Below are 13,521 nucleotides of genomic sequence, written 5' to 3'. Positions count from 1 at the left end.
TTGGCAGAGGCAGTAATATACAGTCACATAAGGAGGTTATTGTCTATATCAATCAATTTTCAATCAATTTTATTTTATATAGCCCTTCTTACATCAGCTAATATCTCGAAGTGCTGTACAGAAACCCAGCCTAAAACCCCAAACAGCTAGTAATGCAGGTGTAGAAGCACGGTGGCTAGGAAAAACTCCCTAGAAAGGCGAAAACCTAGGAAGAAACCTAGAGAGGAACCAGGCTATGAGGGGTGGCCAGTCCTCTTCTGGCTGTGCCGGGTGGAGATTATAACAGAACCATGCCAAGATGTTCAAAAATGTTCATAAGTGACAAGCATGGTCAAATAATAATCAGGAATAAATCTCAGTTGGCTTTTCATAGCCGATCATTAAGAGTTTGAAAACAGCAGGTCTGGGACAGGTAGGGGTTCCATAACCGCAGGCAGAACAGTTTAAACTGGAATAGCAGCAAGGCCAGGCGGACTGGGGACAGCAAGGAGTCACCACGGCCGGTAGTCCCGACGTATGGTCCTAGGGCTCAGGTCTCTCAGTTGGCTTTTCATAGCCGATCATTAAGAGTTGAAAACAGCAGGTCTGGGACAGGTAGGGGTTTCGTAGCCGCAGGCAGAACAGTTGAAACTGGAATAGCAGCAAGGCCAGGCGGACTGGGGACAGCAAGGTGTCATCATGCCCGGTAGTCCTGACGTATGGTCCTAGGGCTCAGGTTCTCAGAGAGAAAGAGAGAACGAGAGAATTAGAGAGAGCATACTTAAATTCACACAGGACACTGGATAAGACAGGAGAAGTACTCCAGGTATAACCAACTAACCCCAGCCCCCCGACACATAAACTACTGCAGCATATATATATGACATCTCTCTATATATTTTTTACCAAGTCATTTGGTCATTATCCAAAGGGGTGGGGGGCAGCCCTGAAACGTTGCATGCATAAACCTCACCACAAAACCAACACAGAAATCCATGCGTTTTCTGCGGTGCCAGAACGATTTTCCTAGTACGTTATTCTTGAGCTATTGAGTAATATACGTATTTTTGTTTTCCCGTATATCATCCAATTTATACAGTCAAGCTGTGTTTAGGAGAGAGCAGCTGTAGCTTCAGCATTGCGCGCCAAGCAGTGAGGTTTGACAGGAGCACACAGGGGTACTTCTGCCCGCCCCCTCCGTACTTTTAAAGCAGACAGTTTAGGGGGAAAACAGAGAGACAACGAGAAAGCGAGACTGCACTGCAAGTGGACGGATGTGACAAAATTCGTTATGATACAATTTCACCCAATTGGTTTCATAATTGAGTGGAACGTTAAGAAAACGCACCTTTTTGCAAATGGAATTTTAATCCTTGATAACTTCTCCAATAATCATGTAGCCTAACAACACTTGGCCTAACTGAGTAAATGTATTTTGACATGGTGTTGCTCGTTTTCGTGTGCTACAGCTCCATGTGATTAGAAACCTGCTATGGAGAACCTCTTTAGTCAAAATGAATCTGACCACTGACGATGCGGCAAACTTATGGGGAAATGGTTCCTTATTGGAACAATATGACGGGACAGTGGGGACACCGTGGTTGTCAGAGTCGCCTGGTGAAGTGGACCTTACCCATGCCATCCCGCTCGGCTTCGTCCTGGGGGCTTTCATCGTGTTCGCCATTGTGGGCAACATCCTCGTCATCCTGGCTGTGGTGACCAATAGGCACCTGCGGACCCCGACCAACTACTTCATTATAAACCTGGCCATCGCTGACCTGCTGCTGGGAACCACAGTGCTGCCGGTGTCTGCCACCCTGGAGATCCTTAACTACTGGGTGTTCGGCCGGATCTTCTGTGACATCTGGGCGGCTGTGGATGTTCTGTGCTGCACAGCGTCCATCATGAGCCTGTGCGTAATTTCTATCGACCGTTACATCGGGGTGAGCCACCCGCTGCAGTACCCAAGCATAGTGACCGAGAAGCGGGCACTGCTGGCCATGCTTGGGGTTTGGGTGCTCTCGGTGGTCATCTCTATTGGACCCCTCCTCGGGTGGAAGCAGCCTCCGTCGCCGGACAACACGGTGTGTCTCATCACCGAGGAACCGTTTTACGCACTGTTTTCCTCCCTCGGTTCCTTCTATATACCGCTGGTGGTTATCTTGTCCATGTATTTTAGGGTTTATGTAGTCGCCAAACGGACCACCAAGAACTTGGAGGCCGGGGTGATGAGGGAGAGGATGAACACGAGTGAGCTCACGCTCAGGATCCACAAGGGATCTCAGGTACAGGATGACAGCAGCAGCACTGGGAAGGGCCGTGCAAACCAGGCAAGAAGCTCCCTGACAGTGAAACTTCTGAAATTCTCCCGGGAGAAGAAAGCAGCTAAAACGTTGGGAGTCGTGGTTGGCATGTTTACGCTTTGTTGGCTGCCGTTCTTCCTAGCGTTACCCATTGGTAGGTATATATATATGTATATATATTTTGTAAACATATTTTATTGATCCCTTTCCAAACGAATATCCAAGACACAGCAGGCCAGCAGTTTTAATGAAAAAACGATAGTAAGCCTATTAATTTGATAATATAATCAACAATTAAAACAACCCTCAATATGTGATAAGACACATGATCAAATATAATGGTAAATTAATATACATTTTGGTGCCATATTCAATTTCACAAGCCATAATAGGCACAAACCATAATCTACCCACACCCAAAACTGAATAGTGAAGGTGCTGGAGGCAAATATAAAACTGGAGAAAGTCTCAGCACACTTCCAGTCAGATGGAAATGTATTTTATTTACCAACTGCTGAAACATGTCTGAGAAGCTTTTTCATTCATATCTGGAAGTAAATCTAAGTGGTCCCATTTCCATAAATTCCATCTCCAGACAGTTGGCACTGATACAGACAGTGACATATATGATATAATATTCACCCATTCAGTGCCCACCGCCACGGCTGTAGAGAAAACATCTCAAAGGAAATGAAACAAAATATGTTGTGGAGAGGGGACTCGTGCTGCGGGCACGTTGTGGTGAGGGACAGAGCAGTGCAGACCGATGAGGGAGGCTAAGAAAACATTAAATTGGATGATATTTATATAGGGTGACCCAAATATGAAAAATTACTGTAGCTGGTACTGTACATTGATAAAGTTTGATCAGAAAGTTGCTGGTCCCCTCCCCCAGTGTCAAATACTTGGATTTAGGAGGCAGGCATTATCAAGGATTTCCTTCCGGCTTTATGCAACATCACATAAAGCCGGAAATGCAATACGCCAATGGTAGCATCTTACCTGAACTAATTTAAATATGTACTACCTTCAAACCGTCATCACGTGCCCCTACACCCTGCTTTGGCTTTGTTTACAAACCTATAAGCTAGCTCAAGCAGAAGGTACGACCAAAGATACTGGTAACCTTTCATCTGTGGTATGACTGTTAGTTAGCAAGCTACATACCAGCATGCTGGCAAAAGCACACTGTGTCGTGACTGGATGCCATAGTGTAAAATTAACCTTACGCTATTTTCCAAAGAATGAAGACAGCAAGGGTTGCTTTTCATTTCGTAGCTAGCTTTCTGTGGAAGGGCTGACTGAAAATTATGATCATGTCACGCGTGTGCAGTGCACATTTCGAGTGAAGTTGCTTTATCAATTGGGGAGAACATTCGATGGGTCTTGCCAGGAAACTAATCCTGAAGACGGATGCGTCATTGACAGTGGATCTTGCAAGCAATGACCATAATGTAAGTATCAGAGTTTGATACGGTAGCCAACATTTTGGGTGGGACCAGGGGGCTAACGTTAGATAATGCAACTTTGGCTGTGACTGCTTTGACTTGTGAACTCTATATTTTCTGTAACACACCTGATAGTCACTATATCGTTTTTGTTCCTTCATCCCTAAGCCTCCTACATTGAGTCTTAGAACTGCCAGTACATAGCTGACACATTTTACATTTTAGCATTTAGCATACGCTCTTATCCAGTGATGTTGTCCACAAAATGGGATTGTGTGTAGTATTTGTAATTGACCCCTGAAAATCATATTTTGCCATTCCATTGTGTCGTTTTTAAATTTATTTATTTTAATTTTATTTTTTTACAGTTGATGAGGCTTGTGTCATTGGGACTAATCATGACGATGAGGGGTAATATTATTTCACTTTCCATCTCCTTTTGTCATTCAAATATCATCAAGCTGTAATGATAGACATTTTAGAAAAATCGACATAAAGCACCCAGGCAACTGCAGCAGGAATTATGTGATACAATATCATCTTTCCCAAGGCAAAGAAGGGGTGATATGCTGTGAAGCCTGTGAAGACAGACCCAACATACTGTAAGTCATAGTTATTCATTTCAAATCTGCATTAATTGAGAATTTCAGGCACACAAAAATTCCAATTAGAAACATTGAAAACATTCACAAAAAAGTGCATAACAAAATATTGCATACATCAAAAACACCAGAAAACACATTGTAGAATGAGTAGATCACTACATCAATGAATTGAGAGCATCATAACTCAGAACAGTAAATAAAATAACATTAAATTCACTACCCATTTAACAAACATTTCCCTTTTCAAAAATGTTACAGGCTATGTAGACAGGTTCCTGGATCTCCTCTTCAACGAGGTCACCCTTGATAAAATCAAAACACATTTAATTTGTCCCATGCTTCATAAACATCAGGTGTAGACCAACAGTAAAATGCTCCAGCGACGTATGTGTGGAAGCTGTGCGAGCTGTCCATCCCAGGACCCCTGTCTGCCCAGAATGAGAGGCCTGACTAGGAGGAAATAGCTGGATATGTCTCCTGCTTCAATCTTGGGGGTGACTGAAGCCAAGTGGGTGACTGACACCTGCTTGATTGAAATGGGGTACATGGGTCCCCCTCCGCTCCCCTCCCCTCCCCATCAGTCTCTGTAGTTGGTTGCATTTCCTAAAGCCAAAGTAATTCCCTTTTACGTGATACTGTATGATATCACATTGTTACTTTGTATAGTTTTTTTATTCAAACATTCGGACGGGAGATGAGTGTTACAAATTGTATGAATCAATGGGTCAAGGGACACTAGGGTGGCCGGGTACCTATATTAGGCTTATTGCTAAAAAACTTTTTTTTATGTCAAATTATTTCTCACCTTTATTTCTCATGAGTGTTCATGTTGATCAATATTTTGGATATGCTGGCCTATCGTAAAATATCAAATAAATGTCTGATCAATACACACAATTACAAACATATTGTAATTTCTAATGCTAATGGTCCGGTACACTTATTGTATGCAGTTTTCGTGTACATTCACTTATGTCTAAGCTTCTAAGGTGATTCAGGCTTTACTAAGTCTGGTGAAGAAGTGTATCAGTGAACTGTATTCTGTAATTAGTTACAAAACAATAGAAATGTTTGTCTGATATCCAACAGTCCACGAACAGATCTGTTGACCATGAGAGCATTTTGCAGATAAAATGGGTTGAGGCATGCAATTTAGGCTCAGAATGACATGTGGCCCATTGTTTACCTTGTTACCTGGCAATGACCACAATGGCGTTTCAAAGAGCTGTCAGTTAAGGTGAGCTCATAAATATAAGCTCCCCGCCCACTCAGCCTGTTCTTTCAGTCATCCTGATAGTTAGAGATGAGAGATAAGGTCAAGTGTATTGAATCCGGAACATTTTAATAGCGTACAAATATTATGGGTGATGTTTTGTTCATTCAAAGGCTACTTTTACTAGGGAAATAGGATGACTGTGTGGGACCTTTAAGTTGTTTACAGCAGCCATGTGGGAACGTGCTTGGTGACAGGCCCTGGTCTTAGGCCACCCCTCGCCACTACACACACACGCGGGCACCACACACAAACACACACTCAGAAACATACACAGGCAGGCAGGTGCATGCACACACACACACACTCTCATTCTCTATAAGTCCAGGTTATTATTATGAATTTGCATAGCATGCATTCCTATCCAGGCAAGATCGGACAGCAGGAGCTTCCTCCAATCACTCCCAAGGAAAGTTAAATTAGATAGCAGAACCATGGAACTCTGGGAACATTCTTGGAACATTCTTGCGTTGTATTCCATTGATCCTCAGGGTTCTTTGGAGGAGGAGGAGGGGGAGGAGGAGGATGTGAGAATGAGGATGGCTCTGGACTCTGTTTATTTAAGACCAATCAACAGAAAACCAAGGGTTCATACTTGCGAACTCTTGAAAAACATTTTATGTCTCAATCTGCATCAGCCAATTAAAATCATCTACGTAGTTGCAAGTGATAGAACGCTACAAGTTAGCTTTTCAGATATTAAACGTTTCTAATTTTGTCAGAAAGTCGTTTTCATTGCAAGTTAAAGCTTACTGTTAGCTAGCTAGCGAACTTTAGCTGGCTCGCTAGCTAACGTTACGTGTATGATCTGTGTAGCAATATTATTGGTGTCTCAGAAAACCATTTGCATTGTTAGTTATAGCCTGATGTTAGCTAGCTAGTTAACATTTAACCTAGTTGGTTAGCTTTAGCTACCTGCAGATTCATACTACAGTATTTCATGCATGGTGGCTGTATGGGTTGGGTTCATGCTTCATTGTTTAGCTAGCTAAACAAAAGACTCCACTTCGCCAGATGATTGCATGACCCATCAAGTTAGCCAGGTGTGTCTGGGGGTGATTACGGCCATCTATTGTATTTCATGAACTTGTTTACATGTCTGGACAATAGTGACCCATCCACTTAGCTAGATGTGGCTGGAGAGTGGTTATAGCATTTCTTTCACATGACCCATCAATTTAGACAAGTGTGTCTGGGTAAGCATCATCTAATAATTATAAAATATGAATACAATATTTTTTATGGATACTTTCCATTTTTTATATTGCTACTATGTAACCATTTCACTGTACCGTTTACACGTTCTGTATCCTGTGCATGTGACAAATACATTTAGATTTTATTTAATGTTGTGTGTGTTTACCAGAGATGGCAATGTGAAGAACAACATGACCTGCACCAAATTCAGATTAGGATATAGGCCAAGGACTAGATAGTGTATTTTTACCTGGACCTTTTCCTTAGTGTAGGCTACTACTTTCACCACTTTTAGTCTTGAAATCTTGTTTACTACATTACCTTATTCACTCTGTTTTAGCACATGGCCTCACGTGAATCCTTAAAGAGATGGGTTGGGCTAAGGCTTAAGAGAACGACGCTGAATAGGTGTAGAAAAATAAGTGCTCTCCAGTAGGTGTACCAAAACATTCAAGGGACATTTTCTCAAAAGTGGGGTTACAAGTTTATCAACTTTCAAAGCATAATTACTTTCCCATTGTTACTCAACTGCAGTGCATGATATACCATTTTGTAGCTCTGAGTCTCTACTTTTATCCAATGTAAAAAACACCATTTCAAATGTTGCAACATAAGACCGAATAGAGGTGGTCGGTCACACATACAGTTCGAACAGTGGACCATATACATCCATATTGTTTACATACCCACACAAAAAAATGTAATATCCAGTATATTATGGCAATCCCATAGGCTTTTCCTTACCCATGCTTCCTCTATTCTTCCTATCCCATAGTCTGTAAATGAAGGGTTAAGGGATGGGTTGTCGTTTAAAAAAATAAAAGAATAAGCTCCTGCTTTTCTGAGCCCTGCTTAAATGTCTTGCTCATTGGCTCAATGAATAAGCCCTAGTAATAGGAGCCTGATTGGAGCAGACAGACACGCATGCACACACCGCACGGATGCACGCACACACACACATCCTCTCCCTCCCAGCCCAGCTCTGCTCCCACATCCTTCTTCAGCCTCCGTCAACCCACTGAGGGGGATTTCCTGTGAGCCGCTCATTTCACTCATTCATCTCCCCAACGCATACAGTATCTGCCCAATGTTATGTCTTAGTGCATTGAGCTTGTGTCTTGAGTGCATTCAGTTTGATAACAAATAACAAAGCAAGCACTCTATTATGTAGGAACTATTTTCCTTTATTTGCAATCAGTGAAAGCCTTACCATGTTGATTTAAATTTGTTGATACACTCTACATTAGCGTTCCAAAATACATCAATACACTCTAGCAGCTGTTATACGCTGACTGCACTGATTTTTCACTACGTTCAGACCACATAATAGGGCAAAAATATGTGATTATACTAATCACAATATTTTACATTGTTCGTGTACATAATTTAAATCTAACAGTAATTTTGCATAAGACAAAGTCCACTTGATCAATAGTTATGCTGCATTCTTAAAGGGATACTTCGGGATTTTGGCAATGAGGCCCTTTTTCTACTTCCTCAGAGTCAGATGAACTTGTTGGATAGCATTTGTATGACTCTGTGTGCAGTTTGAAGGACGTTGCTAACTAGCGCTAGCGCAATTGCTAACTAGTGTTAGTGCTATTACTTCCAGTCATTGCGCTAAAGCTAGTTAGCATTGGCTTGCGAAACTACCTCTAACTTCCTTCATACTGGACACAGAGACAAAAAAATGGTATCCTTGAGTTCATCTGACTCAGGGGAAGTAGTAAATGGCCTCATTTTCAAAATCCCGAAGTATCCCTTTAACCAAGTGAGAATTTACCACATACGACTGGGACAAATCCACTTGAACGGCCCTCCAACTGGTAATTACTAGTGGGAATCTCGTCCAAAGATTGTGGATAAATGAAGATGGTTCACTTAGGCCGTTTACCATTGAAAATAATTGTCAGTTCCAGTCTACTTAACGGGGTGGGTCTCCCATAGACACCAATGCAATAGCAGCTGGGTCTGGTCTACTTAGTTAATTGACTTTCATTGAACCAGAAAATATGGTTGTCCTTGTTTGATAGAGCCATTGGATGTCTTTCAGCGATGTTCCTATCGGCGGAGTCATTGCTAAGTATACAAGGTGACACATTCTTTCCAGTCTCTGAAAGACTACAACTCGTGTGGGGCGGTGCTTCCTGCTCTGACCCAGTATCTGCCAAAAGTGGGCTTTTTAAAAAATAGATGCGGACACAAAACAAAATCCTCTGGGCAAAACTGAAAGAACTGACCAGACCGCAATAACTTCAAGTGAATCCTCTCATCAACACGAATTCAACTATTTTTTTTGTTTGATGTTCTATTAGCTAGCAACATGGTGACATTCAACCATGTATGTTTCAACCGGAATATAGCGAAGAGGATTCGAAACAAAGCTTTGAATTTGGCTAGAACTCAGCTACAGCCGATGCCAGCACCCAAAGGGGAGATGATGACAAATACGGTAGCTAGCTAACTTTAGTTTATCTACTGAAACCCATATTGTGTATGTGTATTGCGGAAGGTAGGCTAGCGGTTAAGAGCGTTGGGCCATTAAACGAAAGGATGCTGGTTCGAATCCCCGAGCCGACTAGGTGAAAAATCTGTCTGTGCCCCTGAGCAAGAAACGTATCCCTAATTGCTCCTGTAAGTCGCTCTGGATAAAAGCGTCTGCTAAATGACAAAAAAATTGGTAAAGTTAGCTAAACAGCTACCGGTAGACATCTATATGACAAACAAAATAATATGTTTTACAATTGGAGACGCTCTTATCCAGAGCGACTTACAGTTAGTGCATACATTATTATTATTATTATTATTAATTTTATTTTTAAACTTTTTTTTATATATAAAAAAAAAATCATACTGGCCCCCCGTAGGAATCGAACCCACAACCCTGGCGTTGCAAACGCCATGCTCTACCAACTGAACTACATCACTGCCGGCCATTCCATCCTCTACCCTGGACGACGCTGGGCCAATTGTGCGCCGCCCCATGGGTCTCCCGGGCGCGGCCGGCTACGACAGAGCCTGGATTCGAACCAGGATCTCTAGTGGCACAGCTAGTGGCACAGCCTTAGACCACTGCGCCAATCTTGATTGTAAAACCTCTAAACGTTTTAGCAAACGTGTAAAATCAGCAACTGTAAATAATTTTACTCTCAAGCTAGCTATGTAACTAAATTTTACGAAGGTTGACATTGGTTATGGTAATGACAGTGGATGCATTTCATTCTAACAACATTACAGGCATGACGCAAGATAGTATTCCAAAAAGATGCAAATAACAATTATTGGCTATCCAGCAAGCTAGCTAGCTAGCTAAGTTTACTAACAGTGAGGAGAAACAATAATGCAACAATTTAGTGTTGTAAATCTCTAAAACGAATTAGTTGGTTTAACTATAAAGATATTTGCCTAAGCATGCCCGTGCTTCTACATCTGCATTGCTTGCTGTTTGGGGTTTTAGGCTGGGTTTCTATATAGCACGTTGTGACATCTGCTGATGTAAAAAGGGCTTTATAACATTTGATTGTTAGACATGGTTGTAGCTAGGTACTGTCTGCCTACCTAGGTAAATTTGTACAGTCTGGTCACTGTGAAAAAGTTATTTCTATTAGGCTAAATATTGGTCTAAATGTAATCTCTGTGCCTGTGCACATGTATGCATGTTCAATTAACCTACACTAATGTTGATGTTATGCTGGCACAGTTCAACTGTAGTTCAAACTGTACTATAGAGTATAATTGAGTATCTTTTTCGTCGAAGAGACAATACCATGTGGAGCCTGGGGTTCTTCCTGGAGTGGATTCTAGATGGAGAGAAACATAATTCCTTTGCCTGTGTTTGTCATTGAAGCAGAACTGTATCCTGTGCACTGTATCCCTCTCGATGAATTGAACATTATGCTGGATTTCAAGCAGCAGGCCTAGATGACTCAAGAGGAGCTGAATGGCAGTTAGATCATGACAACACAGATGTCTGTACTTTACACCTCAGACACACTCACACACAACGTATTCCCTGAACTTTAATACGTGGATCATACTGTATTGTCTTACTGTATGTTTCTTTGTGAATGACAATTTCATCATGACCACCTCTCCCATTCTGCTGATCACTAGTTCTCTGCACTTTACTACACCTGAGACACTCTCAGACACACTGAACTGTACTACACTTCAGTACTGTATTTGTTTTGTATGTTACTTTTACCATATAACATTCTTGTTGAATATGTAGTTCTGTTTTTGATATAAAATATCCATATTGATTTTATGGTGGTTCTGCATGGTCTTATGTTGAGCCACACTGTCCTTTATCTGGCTTCGGTACACTGGCAATGGTGTTTGGCATTGTGGGCAGGGGAAGCTGAGACTCTTTATGCTTGTGGCGAATGGTCTTGTCCTGTCTGTGGTGAACGGCCAGCTGGATAAGACTCTGATGGAAGTGGTGAGTGCAGGGCTCGTAGACCTTCTTAACCACCAACTGCCTGAACCTCTTGCAGAAGATTTGCTGGTACTGTATGTTTTGAGACTGCAGAGAGAATAATGAAGTGGTTGTGTCATTACTGTTGTAGTCTTGATTTTATACCTTTCAGTGTCCCTTGCTAGTTTCAGCCCCACAAATGCAAGGTGTGTCTGCTCCCTGATGTGCGTGTATTTTTACAAAGAGAAAAGGTAAAAAGAGAAGAGGGGTAGACTAAATTAATTATATGGTCTGGAAGGTACTCTGTGATCCTCAGGCTACCTCTAACCACCTGTAACCCCATAACACAAACACAAACCCGTACAAACACTACCCAATTCATGTTTATACTATGCTTACTGTAAATTGAGCCGTCTTAGCCGTCAGCTTGCAAATATTTTTGCCAACTTACCCTCACCTTGTGCAGAGCTAGGGGTTGGAAGCACATGCTGGTGGAATCAGATTCTGTACCACCTACAACAAAATACACAACAATACACAATTTAACCAATTTATCTCTGTTAGACTGGCTAGCTTATCACACCTAACATGGACATTTCAATATTGTCAGCTTTCTTTTAGATAGCTAGCGTCACTAAATTGGCAGCAAGATTGCTAGCCAGCTGAGAATTAACCAACCATCATTGCTATCAACACACAGAGTGAGTTAGCTATATCTGCGATTTTATGTTTTAGTAATGGTGGGATTTCCAGACAACAGTGGAATAGATGGCTACCACATTCAGCTACTCTTATTTGCTAACGTTAACTAGCTTATGTTAGCTAATGTTAGTCAAAGATGGAACAAAAAACATGTCTACTCTGCTGAAGGTAGATACCAGACTAGAAGTGACCATGACATAGTTGAAATTGATTGACAGTCTGTATCCAAAAGAATTTCAGAGTGGAATACAGGACTGTAGCTAGCTAACTTAGTCCAGCTATGCTAGCAAGCTAGCTAACGTAAGGTTACCTCTAATCGAGAATCTTCTGTTTTATTGTGAAGAAAAAATGTGACGGTATCACTTCTCAGCTGGCATCAAAATGGATTCCCCATCAGTTCAGTTTGAAAATCCCTCTAGTAATCTTTGGTCACATCGGGGTAAATCCCCGGTATGTAGAACAGTGAAAGATAACTCATTTTTGCACTTGTTTGTAATTAACACAGCCAGGCACAAAACACCACACAGGCATGATGACAAACATTAAAACAAACGTTTAAAAAATGCCTAGAGAAGTTCTGAGAATACTGTGTGTTGTTCATTTGAAGTAAACAATGCCATCAAAATCCAAGTTTGTGGGCACGCCTCATCTACCTAGCGGGGCAGTATCTGCATTTGCTATCAAGCCGAACTTTGTGGTTTACTATGAGCATACAAATACACAGGAAGTCTGTTCTAGCTCTGCGCTCGTTCTAGCTTGTGGTGTGGATAATTGTTATGTTTATGACAAAAAGGTAACGTTGTTAATATACTAATGACTATATGCAGTGGCAGGGTGAAATTGATAGGCCATTGTGAAGTGGATTTACAACTCGGCCATTACAACTCGACCATCTCTTCACTAATCCCTTAGCTTTACTCAGATGGTAAATTACGAGCTGTACCATGGGCCTACATACCGAATTTTGTGTTATTTGTACTTATGGTTCATGAGTAAAATCTTTCAAAGGTTTTCCAAAAGGAAAATCTATCCTGGCGGACCTTATGGGTCCTTGAGGCAAATGTGTTCAGCATAAAGAAAGACACCTACATACAGTGGCTTGAGAAAGTATTCACCCCGCTTGGCATTTTTCCTATTTTGTTGCCTTACAACCTGGAATTAAAATTGATTTTTGGGGGGTTTGTATAATTTGATTTACACAACATGCCTACCACTTTGAAGATGCAAAATATTTGTTATTGTGAAACAAACAAGAAATAAGACAAAAAAACAGAATTTGAGCGTGCATAACTATTCACCCCGCTAAAGTCAATACTTTGTAGAGCCACCTTTTGCAGCAATTACAGCTGCAAGTCTCTTGGGGTATGTCTCTATAAGCTTGGCACATCTAGCCACTGGGATTCTTGCCCATTCTTCAAGGCAAAACTGCTCCAGCTCCTTCAAGTTGGATGGGTTCTGCTGGTGTATAGCAATCTTTAAGTCATACCACAGATTCTCAATTGGATTGAGGTCTGGGCTTTGACTAGGCCATTCCAAGACATTTAAATGTTTCCCCTTAAACCACTCGAGTGTTGCTTTAGCAATATGCTTAGGGTCA

At 41.6% G+C, this 13,521-nt stretch overlaps 1 protein-coding gene across 1 annotated transcript in view; it reads left to right on the top strand.

The window, feature by feature from the left end:
• Window positions 1–1,371: 1,371 nt before the first annotated feature.
• Window positions 1,372–13,521, top strand: part of LOC311107567 (alpha-1A adrenergic receptor-like) — a 45,372-nt gene continuing 33,222 nt past the window's right edge. The window contains exon 1 of the mRNA XM_084150073.1: window positions 1,372–2,436. Coding sequence (XP_084006199.1) covers window positions 1,494–2,436 — 943 coding nt within the window. The 5' untranslated portion in view covers window positions 1,372–1,493. The remainder of the gene's footprint in view (window positions 2,437–13,521) is intronic.

Source organism: Coregonus lavaretus (genome assembly GCF_964263955.1).
Source record: "Coregonus lavaretus genome assembly, chromosome: 32".
NCBI lineage: Eukaryota > Metazoa > Chordata > Actinopteri > Salmoniformes > Salmonidae > Coregonus > Coregonus lavaretus.
This window is presented reverse-complemented; position numbering and strand designations above follow the sequence as displayed.